The 17,211-nt window shown below is 52.0% G+C and overlaps 1 protein-coding gene across 6 annotated transcripts in view; it reads right to left on the bottom strand.

Annotated features, from left to right (window-relative positions):
• Positions 1–114: 114 nt before the first annotated feature.
• Positions 115–17,211, bottom strand: part of ODAD1 (outer dynein arm docking complex subunit 1) — a 27,707-nt gene continuing 10,610 nt past the window's right edge. For 5 of the 6 annotated variants that reach the window (XM_030873708.2, XM_030873716.2, XM_030873714.2 and 2 more), the window contains 11 exons: positions 12,595–12,717; positions 12,128–12,241; positions 8,880–8,947; positions 5,327–5,514; positions 4,963–5,097; positions 4,050–4,132; positions 3,789–3,957; positions 1,863–2,026; positions 1,671–1,774; positions 1,281–1,359; positions 115–1,210 (listed from right to left, as the gene is read on the bottom strand). In XM_030873708.2, coding sequence (XP_030729568.1) covers positions 656–1,210; positions 1,281–1,359; positions 1,671–1,774; positions 1,863–2,026; positions 3,789–3,957; positions 4,050–4,132; positions 4,963–5,097; positions 5,327–5,514; positions 8,880–8,947; positions 12,128–12,241; positions 12,595–12,717 — 1,782 coding nt within the window. In that variant the 3' untranslated portion in view covers positions 115–655. The remainder of the gene's footprint in view (positions 1,211–1,280; positions 1,360–1,670; positions 1,775–1,862; positions 2,027–3,788; positions 3,958–4,049; positions 4,133–4,962; positions 5,098–5,326; positions 5,515–8,879; positions 8,948–12,127; positions 12,242–12,594; positions 12,718–17,211) is intronic. The other variant, XM_060289266.1, reaches the window with a different exon arrangement.

Raw genomic sequence — 17,211 nt, 5'->3', positions numbered from 1 at the left:
ATGAATGGCAGGGAATAGGGACAGGGTCATACATTTTCTCCTGGGCCAAAGGTAGAGGAAACAGCCATGTCTTATGCTCACTCACTCACATATACGCTTGTAACCAGGCTGGGGTAAAAATCAGACTCTGGCCTTTATTTCCTATGGTCACAGTTCATGCTGACCCTGATGTCTTTGCCCCCATCCTTCCCCCACTGGTCAGTACTGGGGACTCTTGAGGACAAGGAATGAGGAGCTACAGAGACAAGGACATGAGATGCGAGGAGGGCCTGGGAGATGGAGGAGAGGAGAGGGAGTTAGAAATGGGGGAGCCGAAACAGGGGGTGGGGGGGATAATCAGAGAGGTCAGAGTAGAGATGGGGAGACAAACATGGAGACAGGACAGAGACACACTGAACGGGAAGCCTAGAGAACAGAAGATTAGGGAACCGAAAGGGAAGGGCAGGTTGGAAACAGAGAGGGGGACCAGGCGACAGATGACGGGGAGCTGATGGGAAGAGATGCAGAGACATAGTGAAGGGGAGATGCAGACAGGTGTGCAGGCAGGTCACCCGGAGCTGGGTGAGAAAGATGGAGAGGCATAGGGGAAATTAAGAGGCAGAGACCCAGAGAAGGCCCTGCAAGGAGCCAGAGGCCGGGTTGGGGCTGGGTGCCCCTAGTATTTGCTCCGGGAATCTTTGCTGGTGGTGGAGACCCGGCCGGTGCTAGAGGCAGGGCCAGTGCTTGAGACGTGGCCTCTGCTGGACTTGAGGCCTCCACTCAATTCTGACTCAGGGCCTTTGCTCTCCGGGCCCCCAAAGCTCTCGTGGCCTCTGCTGGACCCCAAGTATCCAGTGGACCCCGGGTAGCTGCTAGAGTTGGGGGATGTGACGATCGCTCGGCCCTCAGTCGAGCCCCGGCTGGACATAAGTCCCCCGGTGACGGGTCTGGTGGAGCCGAAGGTCGCGTGGCCTGCGCTGGAGCTGGGGTCCCTAAAGCTGACACGGCCGACATTGGAGCTGGTGGCGCGGCCTCCGCTGGACGCCAGGATGCTGCTAGCCCTGTGGCTCGTGAGGGAGCCGGGGACAGCGCTGGGGCTCTTGGGCAGCAGGGGCAGGCTGGAGCTGGCCTGGGTGCTGGAGAGGGTCACGCTCGGGGTGCTGTCCACCTTCGTGACGGCCTCAGCCTGCTGCTTCAGGTACTGACCCTTCGCCTGCTCCCGGGCCTCCAGCTGCGGGGGAGGCGAGTTAGGGCCCCAGAGGAGGAAGAGCCGCCCTGCTCCCGCGGGCACCCGTCCTCACCGACTTCACCACGTAGCTCAGCAGCTCCCCCTCGCTCAGTGGGTAGTCGTCGTTGGCCTCAAAGCCTGGGGGGTCCTCACTAAGGTGGGTGGAAGGCAGGAAGGGACTCTACTCCTCGACCTTCAGAAGGCCGATGGCGTCTCATTGCTAGGCCCTGAGACCCTCAGCCGTGCACCGGGCTCTGAGCGCCCTTTCCCCTTCGGGTCCACCCAGGGCCCCATCGAATGTCCCTGGAGCCCTTACTCCTGATTCCCCCGAAGTACCCACTTCATCTTCTACTCCCCCCGGCCCCGAGCCCCACTCACCCTCCGTCCCGGGGGCCCACCCACACCCTTCCCTTGTCTCCTCTGCCCCCCGTGGAAGCACCCTGACCCTTGCCCTCTGGCTCACAGATGGTCAGGGGGCTGAGGTGGGGCCACTTTCTTGGGAAGATCCTCGGAGCTCTGGCCCAGCACCAGGAGGGCAGCGTCAGGCAAGCTGGCAGAGAGGTTGTTCTGGAGGGTGGAGAAGCCAGTGGTCTGCTCAGGCCCGTCTCCAAGGCCCCGGCACCCTGTCCCCCCTCTGCACCGTCTGCACCCCAACCTGGGTTTCGAGGAAGGCCTGCACCGTCAGGAGCTCCACCAGCCGCTTCTCTATGAGGCCCAGGAAGAGGCCTATGTCCCGGTCTCTCATGTGGGTCTTGACCCCTAGGAGGTCATCGATGACCGTGCTGTCACACTGGGCCCTGGTGAAGAGGTGCTGGATATCTGGGGTCAGAGGGGACAAGCCATCATGGATCCGGTGCCCACGGGGTGCCACCCTCTCCTCTCCTCAAGGCCCTGCTGCCCAAGCAAGGCTCAAAGATGCGAAGGGACTTGCCCAAGTTCAGACCCACCGGGTTCCAGATGACAGAGGGCAAAAAGCGAGGGAAGTCCAAGGAAAACGTGACAAGGGCACCTCCACACGGCCAGTCCTCTGCTCACGGCTCAGAATCACCCAGCTTCCACCCAACCCAGCGAGTCCACAGCTCAGGATGTGCTTCTCCCACAGAAACACACACACGTGCTCCACGGGAGAAAGCGGAGGAAATTCACAGCAGCACCAAGGCTGTGACCCGCTCTCACAATTGGCCTGCTTGTATTTAGTTAACTGGTTATTGTGAATGAAATAAGATGCACCCATGACCTTGATAGAAATCTGCACCCAGCCTGTGGCATCCCTACCACCCTCCCCTGCCTCCCCCACCTGAGCTGCAGGCTCATATTCAGTTTCCTCCTGGGGTCCCTCTCCGAACAGTCCGCAATACCGCTCACACTGAGGTTAGGCTCACCCCCCAGAGCAGTTCCTCCTCCCAGGTTCCGCATTGCACCCTCACCGGGCCAGACCCCTGGTGCCTCAGCCCTCACACCCCTGACACCTCTGTGCTCCCTCTCTCCCTCTCCATCCTCATCCCTCTCCCTCCTATCCACCCCCCTCTCCTGCTCACAGCCCTCCCATGGCTCCCCAGCACCCTCAGGAAAAAGCCTCAGCCTGGCATCCGTCTAGGATCTGACCCTCTTCAACTCCCACCCACGCCCTCTCTGCACGAAGAACCTGCCTTCCTTGCATGCACCTCCGAGCCTTGGCCCCGCCTGCTGGGAGCATCCCCTCTCCCCAGTTGTTTGGTTAAATACTCATCCTTCAAAATCGGCCTCAAGCATCATGGCTCCCCTGTGAGCCCAGCAGAGCCAATGTCATGGGCACAGGGCCCTGTGCCGAGAAGGAGCCCACGTTTGGTTTGATGCTCTGCTCTTGTCTCTTGAAATTCTTGCCAGTTTGTAAACAAGGGGCCCCGCATTTTCATTCTGCACTGGGCCCCCCAAATCCTGGTCCTGCACTCCACTCTGAGTTAAGGCATACCCTTCCTCCTGCAGGGCCCAAGGTGTCCTCCCTCCCAGCCCCTGGGTTACGAGTATCCAGAGCCCGTGTCAGCATCTTCCCTGCCTCCCCCTGCCGGTCCTCACTACCTAGCACAGGGCTTGTCACCGCAGTCCCTACAACAGAGGGAAAGAGGGTCTGCCAATACCTGAGCTCCGACCGCGCAGCACGAGGTGGCCCTCCTGCTTGCTCCCCACCACCACTGCCACCTCCCAGTCTCTCTCCATCCCTCATCCCATCTAATTCTCATGCCGACCCTACAAACTAGGCACTGCCATTCCACTTCCGGAGGGGCTCCAACAGAGGAAACCACACACCAAAGTTCACAAGTGGTGGAGCTGGGATTCAAACCCAGGGCTGCCTGACTCTCATGGACTCCACACTGGAAGGATGAACGGATGATGGATGCAGGATGGCTGGATGAAGGATGGCTGGCTGGCTGGACGCAGAATGGATGAAGGATGAGTGAATGGATGGTCGGATGGATATGGGACAGACGACAAAGGAGTGCACAGAGTGGTCCGCGGAATGTCTCCGCGTGGCCGGCCCGGTCAGGGTTCTCCGCCTGCTCATCGCATCCTTCCAGATGAAGAAGCCGGGGCGGGTGCTCACCGGTCTTGAGCTTCTCCAGCTGCCCGCGAAAGTTCTGGAAGCGGGCCTCCAGGTTCTCGGCCTCCGTGTGCACCTCGTCCACGCGCTGCTGCAACTCGGCCAGCTGCTGCTCTTGCCTCGAGCGACGGTCCTCCTCGCTGCGGCGCCCGCTCTCCAAGGCCTCCTGCATCTACAGGGGCAGGGGCGCGACGCTGGGCCCAGCTCGGGAGGGGGCGCCAACGTGGGTGGAGGAGGGGAGGGGGAGGGGCGGGTCTCACTCACCTCCTTGATCTCCTCCTGCAGACGCTCCAGCTCTGAGTTCTGCTCATTGATGAAATTGAACTCTGCGAAGTTCCGCTCCTCCACTGGGGGCGAGTCAGGAAAGGCAGGGTCCAGAGAGACAGAGACCAGCAAACGGAGAGACACACACAGAAAGGCAGAGAAAGAGATGTTGAGAAAGGCAACAAAGACACAGAGACAAAGAGAGACAGAGACGGAGAGATATAGGCAAAGAAATAGACACAGGGGCCAACAGAGAGAACTACAGGGCAAGGCAGAGCGACAGAAAGAGAGAGCGACCGAGAGAAAGTCACAGAAATGCCGAGAAAGACACAGAGAAACAGAGAAGTGAGGGAGAGCAAACGGTAAAGGTGGGTAAAGAGAGAACATTAGACACCGGGAGAAAGACAGCAACAGGGACACGGAGATAGGCACACAGAGGCTGAGAGGAAGATTCCCAGGGTGACCCGCAGGCCCAGGAATGAGGGAGGCGGAGGAGGGAGGGAACGCGGAAGGGGGAGACGGATGGGGGAGGCGGGAAGGCAGACACGCCAGGGAAATTGGACAGAAAGAAAAAGACGGAGATACACTCAGTGAGAACAGAGAGATGCAGACGGGTGGAGACACACAGAGAAGGAAGCGGTCAGTAGCCCGAGACGTGGGTGGGAGAGAGACTGGGGAGAAGGCGGGGTAGAGAGAGGGGCGGAGGCAGGGCGGACGGGAAGAGGCGAGTAGGGCGGAGCCTGATTCCTGGTCCCTCCAGCGCAGGTGGAGGAGTCCCCAGGGCCGAAGCGGAGGCCCTCGGTGACCGAGACAGAGCACAGTCTGCACTGGATTCCGGGGGGCTGGGCGCCGTGCTCCTGCCCCCCCTCCTCCCCGCCCTTTCCATCCCCACCCCCTACCCCCAGGGACTCACACTCCAGGTACTTCTCCACCAGCAAGTCCGGGTCGCTCTCCCCGGTCAGCTGGGACAGTTTCTTCAGGGCGTCCTCGTAGCGCAGCACCAGCTTCTCCTGGGAGGTCTTCCGGAGGCCTTCGGCCACCTCCCGGGCTGGGGGGTGAGGGGGCAGTGAGGTCGGCGTCCGGGGCGGCCACCAGGGCGGAGGGGCCTGGCTGGGCACGCTGGTGGGGAGGGGGCAACAACACCGCAGCCGCACAGACCCCGCCCCTCCAGCCCCGCCCTCCGGTCGGCCCCGCCCCGCGGCGAGACCTGGAGCGAGCCGCTCCGCCCCTCCCCTGGCCCGGCCTGCTGCAGGCAGAGGTGGCGGCCCCGGCCTCACCCCGTTGCTCGCGCTTCTCCACGACGGCGGGATCCGGCTGCCGATCGCTGTTCTTGAGTTCGAGGAAGCGGTGCAGCTGCTCCAAGTGCGCGATCTGCCGCTGCAAGATCTGCACCTCCGTGTCGTTCTGGGCCACCTCCTTCTCTGCCCTCTCCCGCAGCATGCCTAACTTGGCCTTCGCCTCCTCCCTGGGAGGGGTGGGGGGTTAGACCCGGGTCAGGGAGATTGGAGGTTGGATTTGGGTTCATCCTGGGGCCCAGGGAGGGGCGGGGTCAGCCTGGGGTTGGAGGGTGAATGGGGCAGGGTCAGTCTTGAGTCACAGGGACGCGTGGGGTCATCCTGGGGTTGGGGGTGGTGGTGGATGGGGCACAGTCAGCCTGGGGTCTCAGGGATGGGACAGAATCAGGTTGCCGTTACCCAGTGGTCACAAAAGGCAGAAAACTGTCTAGTTTCCTAGGGGTGGGTCAGGATGGGTTTATGGGGCAGAGTCAGGGGGCTCACTCACTGAAACTCCCCTGGCCTGCTTGGCCGAAGGTGGAGCTTTTAAGCTTTTAAACGTAGTGCAGCCAACTGTAAACTCAGAGTGCCCCAAGCCTACTTCACAGGTCACAGGATCAAAGGTCAGAGGGTCATTAGGTTGGGAGAACAGCAGGTCAGTCGCCTCAGGTCCCTGCCCATGGACCATTCTAGCTCCCCTTTCCACACCTTTGCCAACCTTGGTTGCCTCGACTCAGGGCACTAGCTTCTTGCTCTGTTCAAATTCCTCTGAGGCTTACTCAGGTCGGTCCTCCTTGGTGGGAGTCCTCTCCTGGCACCCACCAGCCCTAGCCCCCGGCGACCCCTCTAGCAGCCCCTCAGGGATTAGGACTCACAGTTCTTTCTGTGCCTTGGGCTTCAGGTCAACAGAAAGGCCAGGAAGAGGGAACCCAACTTCCCAAGAGCCTGGCCCTGCAGGAGATGCTCCAAAGCAGCACGCCATAAGTCCCCACAGCAGCCCATGAGGTAGATACCATTATTGTTGCCATGTCACAGTAGAGGAAACTGAGGCTCAGAGGGGGGAAGTGACCTGCCCAGGTCAGCCAGCAAGGAAGCACTGGAGACAATGGCTGGTCTGACAGAAGTGTTGGTCCTGACAGCTGCCCCCTGCCTTTAACGGAAACCACCCTATCTTTGCACCCGGCTAGGCTGCCCACTGCAGTCAGCTGGAGGATTGTTGGCAGAGGCTAGATCCTGGTGATGCAAAGACAGGCCAGCAGACCATCACTTGTGGGACGTGGCAGAAAAGATGAGCCGGGCCAGTCAGATTCTCTCCTCAGAATCTGAATTGGGAAATGCTAAGAAGGGGACAGCGGGAAGCCGAAGCTAAAAGGGTGTATAGAGAGAAGCCACAAAAGGTCATGTTATGAAGGCCAAGTTAGGAAGAAGCCAGAGCTATGCGTGAACAGAAGCCATGAGTCAAGGCTCTGAAGAGGTCATGGAGGACCACAGGTAACAAATTACAGAATCAGCCATAAAAAGGCATGACGTACTGAGAGATGCTACAACGTGGGTGAACCTTGAAAGCACTGCACTGAGTGAAAGGAACCAGACACAAAAAGGACACGTTGTATGATTCCATTTGCATGAAACAGAAAAGTAAATTTACAGAAAGGCAGATGTATAGGTAAATCGTTGAGACAGGAAGGAGACTAGTGGTTGCCAGGACGTTGGGGAAGAGGGAAAGAGAGAATAACCGCTTAATGGTTACAGGTCTCCTTTGGGGGTGATGAAAACAGAAGTGATGATTGCACAACACTACCAAGGTACTAAATGCCACTGAATGGTACATTTTAAAATGGTGAATTTGGGGACTTCCCTGGTGGTGCAATGGTTAGGAATCCGCCAGCCAGTGCAGGGGATATGGGTTCAAGCCCTGGTCCAGGAAGATCCCACATGCCACGGAGCAACGAAGCCCATGCGCCACAACTACTGAGCCTGTGCTCTAGAGCCCGCGCGGCACAGCTACTGAAACCCATGCGCCTAAAGCCCGCGCTCCACAGCTAGAGAAGCAACCGCAGTGAGAAGCCCGCGCACCACAATGAAGAGCAGCCCCCGCTCGCCGCAACTAGAGAAAGCCCGCGCGCCGCAACGAAGACCCAATGCAGCCAAAAATAAATAAATAAATACATAAATTTTTAAAAGGTGAATTTTATGTGCATCGTAACTCAAAGGAAGGAAGGAAGAAGGAAAGAAAGACAGAAGAAGGGAAGGAAAGACGGAAAGAGAGAGAGGAAGAAGGAAGGAAAGAAGGAAGGAAGGGAGGGAGGGAGGAAGGACGGAAAGAAAGAAAGAAAAGAAAGGAGGAGGGCTTCCCTGGTGGCGCAGTGGTTGAGAGTCCGCCTGCCGATGCAGGGGACACGGGTTCGTGCCCCGGTCTGGGAAGATCCCACGTGCCGCGGAGCGGCTGGGCCCATGAGCCATGGCTGCTGAGCCTGTGCGTCCGGAGCCTGTGCTCCACAACGGGAGAGGCCACAACAGTGAGAGGCCCGTGTACCGCAAAAAAAAAAAGAGGAACAAAGAAAGAAAGATCACAGAAACCATAAGGTAGATTTGGACTATAACCGATGTCATGAGGACTCATGAACCATGATAAGCAGAAGTCATGTGGTAGAAACAAGACACTGAATAGAAGGTAAGAAACCACTTGGAGCAAGAGAACAGGGCTGAAGCTCAGAAAGGAGCAGAGATGGGCTAAGAGAGAGCATGAAACCCAGGAGAGCCCAGAGGCAGAGAAAGACGTCCATGAGCAGAGCAGCTGGGGCTTCTAGACTCCACACAACATGATCCTTTATCTGAAGGTGGCTTGAGAGAATCTCTGTCCCTTTCAACCAATACTGACAAATATCAATCTAATTACAGTCATTCACTGATGCTTCCTACGACCTGGCCCCCTGCTATGTGCACTTACTTAAGTCTCTCTATTTTTTTTTAATATTTGTTTATTTTTGCCAGCATTGGGCCTTAGGTGCAGCACACAGGCTTCTCTCTAGCTGTGGTGCTCGGGCTTAGTTGCCCCGAGGCATGTGGGATCTTAGTTCCTCGACCAGAGATCGAACCCGCATCCCCTGCATTGGGAGGCAGATTCTCAACTACTGGACCACCCGGGAAGTCCCTTAAGTCTCTTTATTTATTTATTTGGCCACGCCCTGTGGCTTGTGGGATCTCAGTGCCCGGACCAGGGATTGAACCTGGGCCATGACAGTGAAAGTGCGGAATCCTAACCATTGGACCGCCAGGGAATTCCCCTTAAGCCTTTCTACATCCCTATGTGCTACATGCCATTAACAGACTGGGGTTAAAGAGGTTAATTTATACACCCAAGGAGAGGGACCTTGCCCGAGAAGCTGGGAAATCAGTGGAGGTGGGAGAGAAAGGGGCACCTTATAAAAAAAAAAAAAAAAAAAAAAAAAAAAAGGATGTTCTGACAATCTATTTCTTGAGTTTGGAACCTTCCCACCACTTCCTTAAGAAAATGCATGGACTGAGTCATCTAGGATGCCTCCAGGGGCCCTACCTGATGGTGTAGGCAGAGGTGGAGGAGACCATGAGGGTCCTGACCGTGTCCCGCAGGAGCTGCAACTCCTGCCAAGAGAACAAAACAGATACCACTTCTAACACCCTCATCACTGGACGGCCCTCCTTTAAGCCCCACATTTCCCCAATAAGAAGGGAGGCTCCTGGGCCTTAGAAACTTGGACCTTCCTCATTAGCGGCAATCGGTGAAAGGGATTTTAAACAGGTACCAAGTGAAAGGAAAGCCAGATTGATGAGTAGGAAGCAACAAAGACCCAACACAGCCAAAAACAAACAAATAAATAAATAAAAAAGGAATGCAGTGAAACACCCAACCCAGAATATTCCTAAGAGTGCTGACCTAACTTTGTGGTGGGGGTCAGAAATTTGTGTGAATTTCATGATTGTGACCACGCTAATCTGTTTTCTAGTCCTATGGAAGTGTCTTTGCAGAGTTATGCGTAAAAGGGTTATTTCAGGAGAAAGACAAGAGGAAATTTTATATATATATATAGTACATATACATAATGTGTATATATGTATTAATGTATATAAACATATATACACACATACATATACATATATAATGTGTGTATATATTACTGTAATACACACATACATATATACGTATGTATAAATACATGTGCATGCGTATGTGTGCACGTGCATACACACAACACACAAACACATACACTTTTGTAACAAGAAACCTAGGATGGATAACCAGAAATTATGGGGGCTGAATGGGAACGAAGTGGAAGAGATGGTGAGGAAATGATATTTCTGTGGCTTACCTCTTGGCATAGTTTTGATTTGGGAACTCCTGTCGACGGTTTACATATTCATAACGAAAATTAAATCAACAAGGATAGGGGAGAGAACTAAAACCAAATACAAACAGAAGCAAGTGAACCTAACTGTATTTCAAACAAAGAACAGAACCACAAAGAAGACCAAAAAAATAGGAACTAATCCCAGTGACTTCTGAATACAATAATGTGAGATAGATAAATAGATAGATACCCAGGCCCTCAGAGAACAAAACAATCTGCAAACAAATCTTGAACGCTCAGGTTCAGGGGGTGTTAGTACAGCTATAGCAATTCTGAACCTCTCTCATGTGTTTTGTAGGATTGAACAAGTGAGTACGTCTATAAACGCTGTTGGGAGCCAAGGTTCCCACTGTAGGGAAGAAAAAGATAAAATAGGGAAGGTTCAGGAATAACCCAGGGGTGATGGATTGGAATGAGAGGCACCGACATGAACTCACAATTTTAAAATATGTGCGTGTGTTTCCTAGCTCCAGAGAAAGGGCCCCAAGGCAGGGACACCCCAGTAGCAGTGAGGACTCCTAGTGCCTGTAATTTGGTTTCTCAGCACCAAGAGAAGAAGAAGCAGGACTCCCCACTAGGAAGAATCAAGACTCCATGGAGAAATGCTAACTTGAGAGTTAAGGCTGATCAAGTACAAGAAAATCTGGACTATCTTCCTGTGCCAGAAAGTAAGGAAGTGTTCAAAAAAAAAAAAAAAACAGATGGGCTTGTCAGAAGGACAGAGAAGCCAGCTTGAGGGGGCTCCCACCAGTCAAATCTGAGACAATGCAAACATCATGATAAGCACTATGGATTATAACCCAGAGAATAAAGTAAGAATACATGAATGCTTCCTGATAACCCATAAATATACTTAAGAAGTTCTTCCTTAAGTAAAATGCCATCTTATAAATGAAGAAGAAAGGAGAGAGAAGGATCACCATTTGGTAGCCATTACAATAATAATTATTCAGGCAAAAGTCATTAAGGGATGCTAGAACAATTGCGTGAAAATGTATCAGGGAACAGGATATTTACATAGTCTCAAAGAACCTCCCTGGACTCAGTCATTACAAAGAGGAAAACTCTATATTGGAGAAACCTGGCTGACCAAGCAATCGAGGTCAACGTTACTAGTTATGGGACAAACTTACGTTATGTGCCTACTGATATAATGCCCGCAAATGACACAATACCACCTCTGTGATATTCCACCAAAAATGCACAACTTGAATCTAATCATGGAGAAAGAGCAGATCAATCCACATTGAGGGACGTCACACAGCACAACTGGCCTGGATGCTTCCAAAATGTCAAAGTCATGGAGACAAAGAAGGGCCGAGGGGGACTTCCCTAGTGGCGCAGTGGTTAGGAATCCGCCTGCCAATGCAGGGGACACGGGTTTGATCTCTGGTCTGGGAAGATCCCACACGCCGCGGAGCAACTAAGCCAGCAAGCCACAGCTACTGCGCCTGTGCTCTAGAGCCCACGAGCCACAACTACTGAGCCCGTGTGCCACACCTACTGAAGACTGCATGCCTAGAGCCCATACTCCACAACAAGAGAAGCCATAACAATGAGAAGCCTGCACACTGCAACGAAGACCCAACGCAGCCCAAAAAAAAAAAAGAAGGGCCGAGGGACTGTTCCAGATGAATGAGGCCAGGACAACCAAATGCAATGTGGGATCCTGGCCCAGAGCCTGTAGCAGATAATTAAATTAGCTATAAAGGACATTGTTGGAACAATCATGAACTTTAAATATGGACTGCTTAGAATTGTAACAATGTTCAGTGCCCTTGGGTAAGGGCACTTTGTTTATATAAGAAAATGGTCTTGTGCTTAGGAAATACACACTGAAGTTCTTAGGACCATAATGTCTGCATCGTACTCTCAAATAGTTCGGCAGTTGTGATAATAAATTATTTTCAGGAAAACTAATTACACACACACGGAGACAGACAGAGAGTAAATTTGGCAAATTATCAATCTTGGTGAAGGATATATAGTTCTTTGTACTATTCCTGCACCTTTTGTGCAAATTTGAAATTATTTCAAAGGAAAACTTAAAGAAAGAGAGAGGGAGAGAATAAAGGAAGGAAGGGAGGTGAAAGGAGGGAGGGAGGATTCTTCAAAGGACTTCAAAGGTTATTGAGAAACCCATGGAATGTAAATGGTCCTGCCTGCGCCTTGGTTGCCCTGGGTGATAACACTCAAAGTGACATCTCTGCTTTCTGCAAATCTCAATGAGGCTGCTTTCTTTGCTGGGGGTAGCCCGGAACATTCTCAGGTGTCCATTCCCTCCGGACTAAAGTAAACCTATGGCTCCGGGCGATTCCGTACTTGAGGCCCGAGTGTTGGAGAAAGTAGGGTGACTCTTGCATCCTCCCCTGCACTCCAGCTGGGCCAAGGGGTCCTGGGCTTCAGGGCCACTGACCTTCTGCAGCTTGTGGTCCACATTCAGATAGCGGTTCCTCTCGATCTGCAGGAGATCCAGCTCCTCCCGCAAGGTTGCATTCCGAACCAGCTGGTTGTCAAAGCGACAGGTGACCTGGAATGGGGGTGGTGGTGTGGGAGAGGATGCCAAGAGTCTGTCTGAGGCCTGGCCTGCCTCCCTCTTCCATTCTCAGCCGAGAAGGGGGCACTTGTCAGGTAGGGGGCCCATTCCCAATTTGGGGGCTCTGAGAGCATCGCCATCCCCCCCAAGACCCAAGCATCAGTCTCCTTTCCTGGGAGACCCTCCATCCCTCCAGGATCTTGTCTCCTAACCCCACTTAGGGAACCCACTATTTTAGGCCACTCTGCATCCAGGAATCTGGTCCACCGTTTCTAAAACTTGACTCCCATGCTCAGTTCTTCCCCCAAGAGTTCAGGTCGGGAGACAGCCAAGAGGCTGACCCTCACCCTGTCCAACTGGTCTTCAAGGATCTTGACCCTTCGCTGGCTCTTGACCTTCTGATCCAGGATGCATCCCGAGGCCTTGACATCCTTCCCATGGGCAAAGATCCGGCTCTCCCATTCCTGGATCTGGAAGAAAGAACATGGTGCCTATTTGTTGACTGAATGCGGGAGAGATTGAGGGAATGAGGGAGATGAGAGGGAGGGTGAGTGACTGAGCGTGATTGACATCTGCGGTCCTTGTGGCCCCAGCCGTCTGCTGTACCCCTCTTCTGAGGTGAGTACCCAACCTCCCACGTGGATCTGACTTCCAACCATAACGAGCCGCCCTGCCGGCCACATGACCCAGGTCCAAACAATCCACTTAGAGATGGACATGTGACCCAAGCTGAGCCAGCCTGACTCCTTTCCTGATATTTTGGGAGAAATGTGTGATCTGGATGGATGCGACGCCACACACAGTAGACAAAGTGGAAACAAGAGGCTGAGAATGAGACAGGCTGGGACCTGGGACCCTTTGCTGCAGTGCCTGTACCTGGACAAACGTCTCCTCGGGCAACAAAATACAAAGGAACTATAAGGGACTAAAAATAACTGCGTGCATGTGCAGTTAGGGCAAATTCTGGACAAGAATGTACAAAAAGACCAAAAAAACCCAGCTGCCACTTCTGAAGAGTCAGGAACAAAAAAAGGGGTTCGGGAGCAAAAGCAAGGTACTACGTGTGCCCCCTGCAGTACACCCCCAGAGGGGTGGGCAAAACACCTAAGCCACTCCTCTGGCCCAACCCGTGGACACACCCCTACTGTCACCCCATAGAAGGGACAAGCTCGCCCCACCTCTGGGAGCAAGCAAGGGAACCTGTTACTTGTTTTCGCTCCCTGCTGCTGCAGCAGGGGCCCCAGTAAAGGCCTGTCTGAATTTCTTGTCTGGCCTCTAACCAATTTCTTTTTTTTTATTTTATTTTTTTGCGGTACGCGGGCCTCTCGCCGTTGTGGCCTCTCCCGTTGCGGAGCACAGGCTCCGGACGCGCAGGCTCAGCGGCCATGGCTCACGGGCCCAGCCGCTCCGCGCATGTGGGATCTTCCTGGACCGGGGCACGAACCGGCGTCCCCTGCATCGGCAGGCGGACTCTCAACCACTGTGCCACCAGGGAAGCCCAATCAATTTCTATTGACTGGGGAAGGCCAAGAATCCCGGTCTATACCAAGAGGAGGGGAAGATAAGCCCTGATGCCTGAAACCAACTTCCAACCTGCCCTTCTCATTCCCGTATTCATCTTGACTTGTTTGGGGTATGCTGTCTTCCCAACTAGATTGGAAACTCCACGAGGGCGGATTTTTATCTTTTCCGTGCTTGACACAGAGTTGGCATGCAACAAAACATGCAGACTAAATGAATAAATGAATGGCTTGATACTGTGTTTCCCGATTTGTGCAGCACCATGGGTTGAACTGAGTCCCCTGTAAATCCGTATGTCGAAGTGCTGATCCCCAGAACCTCAGAATGTGACCTTATTTGGAGACAGGGTTTTTACAGAAGTAATCAAGTTAAAATGAGGTCGCTGGGTTGGGCCCTAATTCTACACGACTGGCATCTTTATAAAAAAGGGGAAATTTGCACAGACATGCCAACAGGGAGAATGCCAGATGAAGCTGAAGGCAGGTGTGGAATCTTAAAACTATAACAAACTAGTGAAAATAACAAAAAGAAGCAGACTCACAGATATAGAGAACAAACTAGTGGTCACCAGTGCAGGGGGAGAGGTAATATAGGGGTGGGGAGTGGGGGGTACAAAGGATTGGGTGTGAAATAGGCTATAAGGATGTATTGTACAACACGGGGGATATAGCCAGTATTTTGTAATAACTGCAAATTGAGTATAACCTTTAAAATTGTATTACAAAATTTTTTAAAGGAAAAAAAAGATGAATGCAGAGATTGGAGTGATGATTCTACACACAAAGGAAGGCTAAAGATTGCTAGCAAACCACCAGAAACTAGACAAGATGCACAGAACAGATTCTCACAGCCCTTAAAAGGAACCAGCCCTGCCGACATCATGATTTTGGACTTCTGGCCTCCAGAACTGTGTGACAATAAATTTCTGTAGTATAAGCCACCCAAAGAAACGAATACATGCGCCAAGGCACCCCAGAGCATTGCAGCAAACTCAGAGGGGCAACCACGGGGATATTTTAAAATTTGAGGGAGACACATTGACATTGGTCAGACACCACATGAACCTGGAGCTCAAGGTAGTTCCCAGGTTCAACGTGAGACGGTGCTACATTCCTTTTGGTGACGTCCCATCTTTCTTTGTTGTTGTTGTTGTTTTGTTTTTTGGGGTTTTTTTTAAACCACGCCACATAGCATATGGGATTTTAGTTCCCCGACCAAGGATTGAACCAGTGCCCCTTGCAGTGGAGGCGCAGAGTTATAACCACTGGACCACCAGGGAAGTCCAATGTCACATCTTTCTTTCTTTTTTTTTTTAATATTTATTTAGGCTGCCCCGGGTCAGTTTCAGCACGCGGGATCTTCGCTGTGGCATGTTTCTAGTTGCGAGATGCGGACTCTTAGTTGCAGCATGCGTTGTGGGATCTAGTTCCCGGACCAGGGATCGAACCCAGCCCCCCCGCATTGGGAGTGCGGAGTCTTACCCACTGAACCACTAGGAAAGTCCAATGTCACATCTTTCTGAAACTGAGTTTTTAGCAGTTGCTGTAATAAAAATCAAATACCCCAAAATGGTACCATTGGGGGAAACTAAGCAAAGCGTACAAGGACTCTCTCTGCATTATTTCTTCAAACCACATGTGAATCTACAATTACCCCAGTAAAATTTTCAATTAAAAAAAAAAAGCAAGTATTGCACAGAAATCAGTGTGGAATGAGAGTGGTGAGTCCACTCTGACTCCAAGATCTGAAAAGTTGCAAAGTGGCCAATAGGCACAAACGTGCCACAGGTAATTGTGGTTTTTAAGAACGAAACACAATTTTTTTCAATTTATGTATATTATTTTTTCAAATGGTTTCTAGGTTGTTAGGATGCAAACATTTATTGGGTTGTTTGGTCCAAACTGCTATAATAGAGCTGTTAGCAGTGCAATACTGGGGCCCCCTTGGACAGCTCTTGAGAGCTGATTGTTACATTTTCAGGAATTACATGAGTTAAATTGTTGGTAGTTTGAAATTGGCCATTATATCAGTTTTCCATTTCTGCAGAAAAATTACAGTCGCCCTTCAGTATCCACAGGGGATTAGTTCCAGGACTCCCCTCAGATACCAAAATCCAAAGATGCTCAAGTCCCTTATATAAAATGGCATAGTATTTGCATATAACCTACGCACAACCTCCTGTATACTTTAAATCATGGCTAGATTACTTATAATACCTAATACAATGTAAATATTATGTAAATAGTTGTAAATACAGTGTAAGTGCTATGTAAATAGTTGCTGGACCCCAAAATTCAAGTTTAACCTTTTGGAAATTTCTGGAATTTCTTTTTTTTTTTAATATTTTCCATCCTTGGTTTGTTGAATCCACATATACAGAACCCGTAGATATGGAGGACCAACTGTACCACAAACCCTGTGGCTTAAAACAACACCTATTTATTATCTTGAAGATTCCATGGGTCAGGAACGTGACACAGCTCAGCTGGAACCTCTGCTCAGGACTCACAAAGGGGTCACCAGGGCCACGGTCTCATCCAGGACTCACCACGTGGTTGATGGCAGAATTCAGTTCCTTGTGGTTGCAGGACTGAGGCCCTCAGCTCCTAGGAGCCCCCAGAAGTTCCCTGCCATGTGGCCCTCTCCACAGCATGGCAGCTTCTTCAGTCTACTATGGTGCAGTATTAAATAGCATAACCGGGCTTCCCTGGTGGCGCAGTGGTTAAGAATCTGCCTGCCAGTGCAGGGGACACAGGTTCGAGCCTGGGTCCAGGAAGATCCCACATGCCGCGGAGCAACTAAGCCCGTGCACCACAACTACTGAGGCTGCGCTCTAGAGCCCGTGAGCCACAACTACTGAGCCCGTGTGCCTCACCTACTGAAGCCCACGCGCCTAGAGCCCGTGCTCCGCAACGAGAAGCCACTGCAGTGAGAAGCCCGCACACCGCAACAAAGAGTAGCTCCCGCTCGCCGCAACTAGAGAAAGCCCGTGTGCAGCAACGAAGACCCAACACAGCCAAAAAAATATACATAAATAAATAGCATAACCTCATCAAGGGAGGGACAACCCATCACCTGTGCCAAATTCTGCCGTCACGAGTTCTGCTGCCACTGAAGTGGAGGGGATTCTATAAGGGTGTGACTCACTGGGGGTCATGATAGGGTATGTTCACCTCAGCCTAGATGAGAACGTTGATGTTATGAAAATCAGAAAATGCTCATTGTAAATCAACTATACTCTAATATAAAATTTTTTAAAAAAGAAAATGCTACACATCAGGGTGCTTTCCCCCGCTAATTGCTGGTTTCCCAGCACACCCCTGTTAGATGTTTCTTTGGGGGCTAAAAAATTTACTAAGAAATTAAGGGCTCCAGGAACAAAGAAAGTTTAGGTGAGATAGGCTGGGACCTGGGACCCTTTACTGGAGTGCTTGTACTTGGAC

Source organism: Globicephala melas, chromosome 19, assembly GCF_963455315.2.
Source record: "Globicephala melas chromosome 19, mGloMel1.2, whole genome shotgun sequence".
In the NCBI taxonomy this organism is placed as follows: Eukaryota; Metazoa; Chordata; class Mammalia; order Artiodactyla; family Delphinidae; genus Globicephala; species Globicephala melas.
The sequence above is the reverse complement of the archived record's forward strand: the minus strand, read 5'-3'. Positions and strand labels throughout refer to the sequence as shown.